The sequence below is a fragment of the Oncorhynchus nerka genome, linkage group LG10 (genome assembly GCF_034236695.1).
Source record: "Oncorhynchus nerka isolate Pitt River linkage group LG10, Oner_Uvic_2.0, whole genome shotgun sequence".
NCBI classification, from domain to species: Eukaryota; Metazoa; Chordata; class Actinopteri; order Salmoniformes; family Salmonidae; genus Oncorhynchus; species Oncorhynchus nerka.
Window position 1 is genome coordinate 68,774,642 of NC_088405.1, and position 12,049 is coordinate 68,786,690.

The window sequence follows — 12,049 nt, forward strand, 5'->3', positions numbered from 1 at the left end:
GGGAGGGGAGGGCCAGAGGGAGAGGTTGAGGGGAGGGCCAGAGAGGAGAGGGAGGGTCAGAGTGGAGAGGGAGAGGAGGGCCAGAGGAGAGAGGGGAGGGCCAGAGGGTAGAAGGAGAGAGGGGAGAGGGGAGGGCCAGAGGAGAGAGGGGAGGGCCAGAGGGGAGAGGGGAGGGCCAGAGGAGAGAGGGGAGGGCCAGAGGAGAGAGGGAGTGCCAGAGGGGGAGAGGGAAGGCCAGAGTGGAGAGGGAGAGGGGAGGGTCAGAGTGGAGAGGGAGAGGGGAGGGCCAGAGGAGAGAGGGAGAGGGGAGGGCCAGAGGGGAGGGCCAGAGGAGAGAGGGGAGTGCCAGAGGGGAGAGGGGAGGGCCAGAGGGGAGGGGGAGAGGTTGAGGGGAGGGCCAGAGAGGAGGGGGAGGGTCAGAGTGGAGAGGGAGAGGGAGGGCCAGAGGAGAGAGGGGAGGGCCAGAGGGAGAGAAGGAGAGAGGGAGAGGAGAGGGCAGAGAGGGGAGAGGGAGGGCCAGAGAGAGGGAGAGGGAGGGCCAGAGGGGAGAGGGGAGGAGGGCCAGAGGAGAGAGGGAGAGGGGAGGGCCAGAGGACAGAGGGAGAGGGGAGGGCCAGAGGACAGAGGGAGAGGGAGAGGGAGAGGGGAGGGCCAGAGGGGAGAGGAGAGAGGGGAGAGGGGAGGGCCAGAGGGGAGGGCCAGAGGAGAGAGGGAGAGGGAGGGCCAGAGGAGAGAGGGAGAGGGAGAGGGGAGGGCCAGAGGGCAGAGCGAGGGGCTAATATCATAAGAAGGGCTACTGGTGCCAGAGAAGGGTGGGGTGAATGGTGTAGCTTTTTGGGGCTTTAATGCCGTGAGCATCAAGTGGGCACAGCAGGTGTTGCAGCATTATGGGCTGTGCCAGCATCTGGGGGCGAGGCCAGGGGATCGTATGGCATACCCCTAGCTGGCACACACACAGCCCTTACCACATAATTACTCTTTGGTATGGGCACGACATGCCAGCTAAAGAAACCTTGAATCTGCTCCACTGAAATCAGAGTCCCTGGTAAAATAGAAAAGGAATGGGAAAATCACACTTATCCTGGTGTAACTAAAACTATGGTGGTAGAATACACCTGACCTACACTCCCTCCCTCCCTCCCCCTCCCTCCCTCCCTCACCACTCACTCACTCACTCACTCACTCACTCACTCACTCACTCACTCACTCACTCACTCACTCTGTTCCAGGGAAAGGGCCCCAGCAGCAGCAGTACTAAAGTAGTAGAAGTAGAGGTACTCTGTTCCCCACAGCCAGTAACATGTGAAATTTGAATAAACAAGAGTGAGATAACATCCTCCACTTCTCATTTTCGGTCAGTTTAGAGGAACATAAAAATCCCAAGTTCACCACAGGTCATAGAGATGAGTTCTCTCTTCTCAGACTTCTCTGTTAACCATCTGTGTTTATCAGTAGAGACAGTTTCACACTGAGAGGGAAGCTCTGAGAAAAGGGCCTGACACTGCCGACTCTCTGTAAAAGAGCTGTGAATGCTGAGAATCCAGGAAGAGAAGTGCTGGTCATCATTGGGAAGCTGATACAGGCAGTTACCAGTTAGAGGTGGGCTCCCGAGTGACGCAGCGGTCCAAGGCACTGCATCTCAGTGCTAGTGGTGTCACTACAGACCCTGGTTAGATTCCAGGCTGTATCACAACCGTCCGTGATTGGGAGTCCCATAGGGAGGCGCACAATTGGCCCAGCGTCGTTAGGGTTTGGCCGGGGTAGGCCGTCATTGTAAGTAAGAATTTGTTCTTAACTGACTTGCCTAAATAAAGGTTCAAATAAAGGTGTGAGGGTTGATAGGCTTTTGACGCAGAGCATGGTGGTGGTAGTACCATGACAACTCTATGTCATGGCTGAGTCATTGTAGTGGCTACCATAGCCACCAGAGCCAGAATGCAACCAAAGTATCTGGTGAAGGGTTAACGTCTACCTGTGCCAGGGCTGGCTCTAGCTACAGAACTGTGTGTGATAGTGGTGTGACAGTGGTGTGTGTGCGTGACAGCGGTGAAGGATTACAAACTGTCAGTATCATGTCCCCAGTACCTAACCACATGGCTATGTTTGGTTAGAGGTGTGAAACCACCAGCAGTGTTCAGGGGAAATTCACCGTAAAAGGCTGGGGTTTTCCAAACCATCACTGGGTATTATTGTACTGAATTGTCAATGATATCTCACTTAGCAATCACGTTTTAGAAATAATCTTGACCTACAGTCAATGTTATTTTACTTCTAACTCTTTGAGGCTCACTGATCATAAAGCATTTGTGCCAGTGAACCTGACATGTACCAATATGGATAGTTAAACCCCAGTTGAGGGGCATATGCACTGTGTGTAAAAGACTGTGTAAACTACTTTGTAGGAGACTGTGCATGTCGTCTGCGTGCGTTGACTGTTTGTAGATTGCATGTCTCGACTATGTGTCATGGGCTGTGCAGTTGACTGTGTACAGACTGTATGGAGAATAGACTCACCCACATGCAGGCCTCTAAGCGGACCTTGGAGACAATGGTCCAGAGGGAGATGCTTCCCTGTACAGCTGCTGCCACCCCCGCCAAGCCCTCCACACCGGCTTGGGCCACGGCCTCTGTCCCTCCCAACAACACCTCTTCCTGGGGGCAGATGATCTGCTCGGGGTAGGGGGGTTCCGGGAAATCCACCGAACCACATTCATATGCTGCCAGGGTCACTGATGCTATGTGTGGACCCTGAGAGAGAGACGGAGAGAGAGAGAGAGACGAGTGGGAGGTCAGTTGTTGGAATGTATGACTCAACGGAAGCTTTCAGGGAGAGCCCTGGCAACATTTGCATTAAGAGGGAAGAACTCTTATGGAAATAGATCATATATAAAACCATGGTATAAGCCTTTGCTTAAACGTACTTATATGAATGGTTATGGCAACTCCTCTGTCTTTCTCTGTAAGATTGAAAGGTCATTTGCATTGCCTGCCTGTCTCCTTTACCTTCCTGCCATTCCTTCAATAGGATCCAGATAGGGGGATTTACTAATGAGTTGTGAGTTATAAGGGATAAGGGGCGAGAGACAACAGAGAAACCTCCTGCATGTTGTGGTAAAACAGGGGGAGGCGCTGGACAAAGGGGTTGAGGCCTCGAGCCAAAAGGTGGGTCAAAACTCCCCTACTGAAACATCAAAGAACCCGAAACGAAAGCTGGGGACAAGAAACCGTTACACACACACACACACACACACTGAGAGCTGCACCTGTGACAACGTGCGCCAAAAATAAAGAACTTGGAGACTTCAGAAAACATCGGTAGTGCTTTCCATTCACAGTGCAGTCTGAAAACATCTCCTCCCCATGGCCCCTTGGGTGACACTACACTCATAGAACTAATACTGAAATGACGTGGCAGCAGCAACGAAGCGTCAGTCGGTTGACCCATATGGGGCGGAATATACAGACCTAGTAAGTGTTACTGTAAAAAACATATATCTGAAGTGTGTATCTGTCTAGCGTGTGTATCTGTGAAGTGTGTATGAAATATGTATCTGTGAAGTGTGTATTTGTGAAATGTGTATCTGAGAAGCGCGAGTATCTGTGAAGTGTATATCTGTGAAATATGTATCTGTGAAGTGTGTATTTGTGAAATGTGTATCTGAGAAGCGCGAGTATCTGTGAAGTGTATATCTGTGAAATGTGTATCTGTAAAGTGTGTGTATCTGAGAAGCGTGTATCTGTAAAGTGTGTGTATCTGAGAAGTGTGTGTATCTGTAAAGTGTGTGTATCTGTAAAGTGTGTGTATCTGTGAAGTGTGTATCTGTGAAGTGTGTATCTGTTAAGCGTGTGTATCTGTGAAGTGTGTATCTGTGAAGCGTGTATCTGTTAAGCGTGTGTATCTGTGAAGTGTGTATCTGAGAAGCGTGTGTATCTGTAAAGTGTGTATCTGTAAAGCGTGTGTATCTGTAAAGTGTGTATCTGAGAAGCGTGTGTATCTGTAAAGTGTGTATCTGTAAAGTGTGTATCTGAGAAGCGTGTATCTGTAAAGCGTGTGTATCTGTAAAGCGTGTGTATCTGGGAAGCGTGTGTATCTGTAAAGTGTGTATCTGTGAAGCGTGTGTATCTGGGAAGCGTGTGTATCTGTGAAGCGTGTGTATCTGTGAAGCGTGTGTATCTGTGAAGCGTGTGTATCTGTGAAGCGTGTGTCGGAGAAGCGTGTGTATCTGTAAAGTGTGTATCTGAGAAGCGTGTGTATCTGTAAAGTGTGTATCTGTGAAGCGTGTGTATCTGTAAAGCGTGTGTATCTGTAAAGTGTGTATCTGAGAAGCGTGTGTATCTGTAAAGTGTATCTGAGAAGCGTGTGTATCTGTAAAGTGTATCTGAGAAGCGTGTGTATCTGTAAAGTGTGTATCTGAGAAGCGTGTGTATCTGTAAAGTGTATCTGAGAAGCGTGTGTATCTGTAAAGTGTATCTGAGAAGCGTGTGTATCTGTAAAGTGTATCTGAGAAGCGTGTGTATCTGTAAAGTGTGTATCTGAGAAGCGTGTGTATCTGTAAAGTGTATCTGAGAAGCGTGTGTATCTGTAAAGTGTATCTGAGAAGCGTGTGTATGTGTAAAGTGTGTATCTGTGTATCTGTAAAATCTGTGTGTGTATCTGTAAAGTTTGTATCTGAGGTGAATGCGTGTGATATCTGTAAATGACTTAAATGTAATCTGAGAAGCGTGTGTATCTGTAAAGTGTGTATCTGAGAAGCGTGTGTATCTGTAAAGTGTATCTGAGAAGCGTGTGTATCTGTAAAGTGTGTATCTGAGAAGCGTGTGTATCTGTAAAGTGTATCTGTGAAGCGTGTGTATCTGTAAAGTTTGTATCATAAGGTGAATGCACCAATTTGTAAGTCGCTCTGGATAAGAGCGTCTGCTAAATGACTTAAATGTAATGTAAATGTATCTGTGAAGCGTGTGTATCTGTAAAGTGTGTATCTGTGAAGCGTGTGTATCTGTAAAGTGTGTATCTGAGAAGCGTGTGTATCTGAGAAGCGTGTGTATCTGAGAAGCGTGTGTATCTGTAAAGTGTGTGCATCTGTAAAGTGTGTGCATCTGTAAAGTGTGTATCTGTGAAGCGTGTGTATCTGTAAAGTGTATATCTGTGAAGTGTGTGTATCTGTGAAGCGTGTGTATCTGAGAAGTGTGTATCTGTGAAGTGTGTGTATCTGTGAAGTGTGTGTATCTGTGAAGCATGTGTATCTGTGAAGTGTGTGTATCTGTGAAGCATGTGTATCTGTAAAGTGTGTATCTGTGAAGTGTGTATCTGTGAAATGTGTATCTGTTAAGCGTGTGTATCTGAGAAGTGTGTGTATCTGAGAAGCATGTGTATCTGTAAAGTGTGTATCTGTGAAGCGTGTATATCTGTAAAGTGTGTATCTGAGAAGCGTGTGTATCTGTAAAGTGTGTATCTGTGAAGTGTGTGTATCTGTAAAGTGTGTATCTGTGAAGCGTGTATATCTGTAAAGTGTGTATCTGTGAAGTGTGTGTGTGTGTGTGAATCTGTGAAACATGTATCTGTGAAGTGTGTGTGTGAAACATGTATCTGTGAAGTGTGTGTATCTGTGAAAGCAGCAGTCCGCCAGAGAGACAGAGTTGACTGGTTACTGATAGGCAGGTGCATGAGCCCAGCGTGCCTCTGCTCTGAGGAGTGTCTTTGACATCGTGTCGTCCTGTTTACATTCTTGCATGTTGTTTATTTACTCTTTTAAATATGCTTCCAGTCAGAGATTGGAGGGAGAGGAGGGGAGAGGAGGGTGGATAAGAGTAGTGTGTCTCTTTGATGTGTGGTGGCACTGGTGAAAGTTTGGTTGAACAGACTAACAGAGCTAATGCTCCCTCGACAAGATCAGACAAGATGGCTCTCAAAATCACCACTGCCAAAAAAAAGAGACTCCTAGACCACACAAACACATACCGTAGAAGATTACACATACACACACTTCGAGACCCATGAACGAAAGCACACACTTTTTACACAAGAAACAGACATGTCCAAAAAGAATACTGAGAAACTAGCAAATGTGAAAACAGGGTATTTCATAAAGTACCCATAAAACTGACCTTCGCGATCAGTGTCCTTTCCATGGGACGGTTGAGCTAACGTAGGCTAATGTGATTAGCATGAGGTTGGAAGTACACAGACATACTGACCGAAAGATTAACAAGAATTTAAGCTAACTACACTGTCCAATTTACACAGTAGCTATTACAGTGAAAGCTTACCATGCTATTGTTTGAGAAGAGTGCACAATGTTGAACAGAAAAAGTTATTAACAAGCAAATTAGGCATATTTGGGCAGTCTTTTTAGACATTTTTGTACAGAAATACAATGGTTCATTGGACCAGTCTAAAACTTTGCACATATACTGCTGCCATCTAGTGGCAAAAATGTATATTGCACCTGGGCTGGAATCATATATTATGGCCTTTCTCTTGCATTTCAAAGATAATGGTGCAAAAAAATAATACAAAGAAAAACAACCGTTCCTTTTTACCAGATCTATTGTGTTATATTCTCCTACATTCCTTTCATATTTCCACAAACTTCAAAGTGTTTCCTTTCAAATGGTACCAAGAACATGCATATCCTTGTTTCAGGCCCTGAGCTACAGGCAGTTAGATTTGAGTATATCATTTCAGGCGAAAATTGAAAAAAAGGTGCGGATCCTTAAGAGGTTCACATTTATAAACATGGGTAGTTCTGAAGAGTGTGCCAGTGTGCGTGCATATCTGTGTTTGTGAGGACATACAGTGCCTTCGGAAAGTATTCAGACTCCTTGACTTTTTCCACATTTTGTTACGGTACAGCCTTATTCTAAAATGTATTAAATATTTTTTTCCCCTCCTCATCAATCTACACAATAAAATAGCCCATAATGACAAAGCAAAAACTGTTTTATTTTTTATTCAGTACTTTGTTGAAGCACCTTCGGCAGCAATTACAGCATTGAGTCTTCTTAGGTATGATGCTGCACCTGTATTTGGGGAGTTTCTCCCATTCATCTCCGCAGATCCTGTCAAGCTCTGTCAGGTTGGATGGGGAGCGTTGCTGCACTGCTATTTTGAGGTCTCTCCGGAATGTTCGATCGGGTTCAAGTCCAGGCCACTCAAGGACATTCAGAGACTTCTCCCGAAGCCACTCCTTCGTCATCTTGGCTGTGTGCTTAGGGTCTCTGTCCTGTTGGAAGGTGATCTCTCTGTACTTTGTTCCATTCATCTTTCCCTCAATCCTGACTAGTCTCCCAGTCCCTGCCGCTGAAAAACATTCCCACAGCATGATGCTGCCACCACCATGCTTCACCATAGGGATTGTGCCAGGCTTCCTCCAGACGTGACGCTTGGCAATCTTTTCTCTGTATACATCAGTGATGTCACTCTTGCTGTGGGTGATTCTCTGATCCACCTCTACGCAGACGACACCATTCTGTATACTTCTGGCCCTTCTTTGGACATTGTGTTAACTAACCTCCAGACGAGTTTCAATGCCATACAACTCTCCTTCCGTGGCCTCCAACTGCTCCTAAATGCAAGTAAAACTAAATGCATGCTCTTCAACCGATTGCTGCCCACACCTGCCCGCCCTTCCAGCATCACTACTCTGGACGGTTCTGAATTACAATATGTGGACAACTACAAATACCTAGGTGTCTGGTTAGACTGTAAATTCTCCTTCCAGGCTCACATTAATCTCCAATCCAAATTTAAATCTAGAATCGGCATCCTATTTCACAACAAAGCATCCTTCACTCATGCTGCCAAACATACCCTCGTAAAACTGACTATCCTACCGACCCTCGACTTTGGCGATGTCATTTACAAAATAGCCTCCACACTCTACTCAGCAAATTGGATGCAGTCTATCACAGTGCCATCCATTTTGTCGCCAAAGCCCCATATACTACCCACCACTGCGACCTGTATGCTCTCTTTGGCTGGTCCTCGCTTCATATTCGTCGCCAAACCCACTGGCTCAAGGTCATCTATAAGTCTTTGCTAGGTAAAGCCCCGCCTTATCTCAGCTGGTCACCATAGCAGCACCCACCTGTAGCACGCGCTCCAGCAGGTATATTTCACTGGTCACCCCCAAAGCCAATTCCTCATTGGCCGCCTTTCCTTCCAGTTCTCTGCTGCCAATGACTGGAACGAACTGCAAAAATCACTGAAGCTGGAGACTCATATCTCCCTCACTAATTTTAAGCACCAGCTGTCAGAGCAGCTCACAGATCACTGCACCTGTACATAGCCCATTTGTAAATAGCCCATCCAACTACCTCATCCCCATACTGTTATTTATTTTATATTTTTTGCTCCTTTGCACCCCAGTATCTCTTTTTTTTGTGGGAATTTTACCTCCTTTTCTCCCCAATTTCGTGGTATCCAATTGTTAGTAGTTACCATCTTGTCTCATCGCTACAACTCCCGTACGGGCTCGGGAGAGACGAAGGCGTCATGCGTCCTCCGATACACAACCCAACCAAGCCGCACTGCTTCTTAACACAGCGCGCATCCAACCCGGAAGCCAGCCGCACCAATGTGTCGGAGGCCGCTAGGCTCACCATTCTTGTGATCATTTTGACCCCACGGGGTGAGAACTTGCATGGAGCCCCAGATCGAGGGAGTTTATCAGTGGTCTTGTATGTCTTCCATTTCCTAATAATTGCTCCCACAGTTGATTTCTTCAAACCAAGCTGCTTACCGATTGCAGAATCAGTCTTCCCAGCCTGGTGCAGGTCTACAATTTTATTTCTGGTGTCCTTTGACAGCTCTTTGGTCTTGGCCATAGTGGAGTGTGACTGTTTGATGTTGTGGACAGGTGTCTTTTATACTGATAACAAGTTCAAACAGGTGCCATTAATACAGGTAACGAGTGGAGGACAGAGGAGCCTCTTAAAGAAGAAGTTACAGGTCTGTGAGAGCCAGAAATCTTGCTTGTTTGTAGGTGACCAAATACTTATTTTCCATCATATAATTTGCAAATAAATTCATCAAAAATCCTACAATGTGATTTTCTGGATTTTTTTCTTCTCATTTTGTCTGTCATAGTTGAAGTGTACCTATGAAAATTACAGGCCTCTCTCATCTTTTTAAGTGGGAGAACATGCACAATTGGTGGCTGACTAAATACTTTTTTGTCCCACTAAGTCAGTGGCGATTTTAGCATGTAAATCTCGGTGGGCCAAAAATAAAAGTGGGATGCATGGCAGCAAAGTCACTACACAACACTAAACAATACATTAATTGAACTATAACGGTGACAAACAATGTCCACAAACTGTTAGGGCCTACATAAAGCTGTCCCAACAGCAGTCCCAGCATCTTACCACTGCTACACCTGTCTATCAGCTGAGCCTTGTCTGTCAGCGAAACAGTTCATTCAGCCTCATTTACTGCCTTTTAAAAAGACATAGCTGATATGGCTGACTTGCTTAAACAAATGTGGTTTCTAATGACAATTGAGATGTACAAACTATGGCATAAGGGGACGACAAGCGGATAAGAGGCAATCCGTCATTTCGATTAAGACATTAATGAGCGAGCTAGGACAGACGTAGTCAATATAACTATTTGTTCAGCACTTTTGAAATGTACAGCGACAGAATTCAGAACATGGGCCGTTCTTATAGTGTTCTCCCTGTAAGTCAGAACCGTAGGATAAATAAAAGGGGGATATAAGAAGACAATGAAAGCTCTTACAATATTTGATGATTACATTTCTCTAAAATAGGTTATAGGCTACATGTGCACCACCAAGTCAGAACAGTAGGCGAAATGCAGCAGCATACAATACATTTTTGAACAGGAAGGTGGCGCGACGGTCCTTCATGAATTTTTTGTCATCAAAATTTTGTCATCAAATTTTGGCATTCTCTGGATTTTTATCTTTATTTTTTTTAACCTTTATTTAACTAGGCAAGTCAGTTAAGAACAAATTCTTATTTTCAATGACGGCCTAGGAACAGTGGGTTAACTGCCTGTTCAGGGGCAGAACGACAGGTTTGTACCTTGTCAGCTCGGGGGTTTGAACTTGTAACCTTGCGGTTACTAGTCTAACGCTCTAACCACTAGGCTACCCTGCCGCCCTTTTATGGTGCTTTCGAAACAACTGTGAACACGAAAACTCGTCTCCACCCCCCTCCAGGTGTCACCCATCTTCCCCATTATCCCCTGGGTATTTATACCTGTGTTTCTGTCCGTCTGTGCCAGTTCGTCTTGTTTGCCAAGTCAACCAGTGTTTTTCTCTCAGCTCCTGTTTTTTCCCAGTCTCTCTTTTTCTCACCCTCCTGGTTTTGACCCTTGCCTGTCCTGACTCTGAGCCCGCCTGCCTGACCACTCTGCCTGCCCCTGACATCGAGCCTGCCTGCCGTCCTGTACCGTTTTGGACTCTGGCCCTGGCTATGAACTCTTGTCTGTCCCCGACCTACCTTTTGTCGATCCCTTGGATTATAATAAATACCAGAGCTCAAACCATCTGCCTCCTGTGTCTGCATCTGGGTCTCGTCTTGTGTCGTTATATCTTCAGAGTGACCTGGTTCTTGGTCACCTCCATACTGTTATTTATTTTATATTTTTTGCTCTGGGCCTTGGACCAAGGCCCTTCTCCCCCGACTGTTCAGTTTGGCCGGGTGGCCAGCTCTAGGAAGAGTCTGGTGGTTCCAAACTTCTTCCATTTAAGAATGATGGAGGCCACTGTGTTCTTTGGGACCTTCAATGCTGCAGATTTTTTTTTAGTACCCTTCCCCAGATCTGTGCCTAGACACAATCCTGTCTCGGGGCTCTACGGACAATTCCTTCGACCTCATGCACTGTCAACTGTGGGACCTTATATACATTTAGTCAGGTGTGTGCCTTTCCAAATTATGTCCAATCAATTGAATTTACCAAAGGTGGACTCCAATCAAGTTGTAGAAACATCTCAAGGATGATCAATGGAAACAGGATGCGCGTGGGCTCAATTTCGAGTCTCATAGCAAAGTTGTTTCTGTTTTTTATCTTTAATACATTTGCAAAAAATTCCAAAAACCTGTTTTTGCTTTTTCATTATGGGCTGTTGAAGGCAGATTGCTGAATATTTTCATTTATTTAATCCACCTTAGAATACGGTTGTAACGTAACAAAATGTATAAAAAGTCAAGGGGTCTTAATACTTCCCAAAGGCACTATGTAGGAGTGGTGCGGTTTGTGACACATGTTCTACTCTACTCACAGTCAAAGGGCAGTCGGTTATTATGCAAACAGTCTCGCGCTCTCTCCCAAGTGGCGCATCGGTCTAAGGCACTGCATCTCAGTGCTAGAGGCGTCACTACAGACACCCTGGTTCCATTCCAGGATGTATCACAAATAAGAATTTGTTCTTAACTGATTTGCCTAGTTAAATAAAGGTTAAATAAAAAAATAATCTATTGCCAAAGCAAGTAAAATAGATAATAAACTAATGTGAAATAAACAAGAAATGTACAGTAAACATTACTCACAAAAATCCAAAGGAATAAAGACATTTCAAACGTCATATTATGTCTATATACAGTGTTGTAATGATGTGCAAAAGGGAATATAAATAAACATAAATATACAGTGCCTTGCGAAAGTATTCGGCCCCTTGAACTTTGCGACCTTTTGCCACATTTCAGGCTTCAAACACAAAGATATAAAACTGTATTTTTTTGTGAAGAATCAACAACAAGAGGGACACAATCATGAAGTGGAACGACATTTATTGGATATTTCAAACTTTTTTAACAAATCAAAAACTGAAAAATGGGGCATGCAAAATTATTCAGCCCCCTTAAGTTAATACTTTGTAGCGCCACCTTTTGCTGTGATTACAGCTGTAAGTCGCTTGGGGTATGTCTCTATCAGTTTTGCACATTGAGAGACTGAAATTTTATCCCATTCCTCCTTGCAAAACAGCTCGAGCTCAGTGAGGTTGCATTTGTGAACAGCAGTTTTCAGTTCTTTCCACAGATTCTCGATTGGATTCAGGTCTGGACTTTGACTTGGCCATTC

At 45.1% G+C, this 12,049-nt stretch overlaps 1 protein-coding gene across 4 annotated transcripts in view; it reads right to left on the bottom strand.

The window, feature by feature from the left end:
• Positions 1-12,049, bottom strand: part of LOC115135910 (vacuole membrane protein 1-like) — a 100,987-nt gene that overhangs the window by 46,014 nt on the left and 42,924 nt on the right. For all 4 annotated transcript variants that reach the window (XM_029671105.2, XM_029671104.2, XM_029671106.2 and 1 more), the window contains exon 6: positions 2,515-2,748. In XM_029671105.2, coding sequence (XP_029526965.1) covers positions 2,515-2,748 — 234 coding nt within the window. The remainder of the gene's footprint in view (positions 1-2,514; positions 2,749-12,049) is intronic.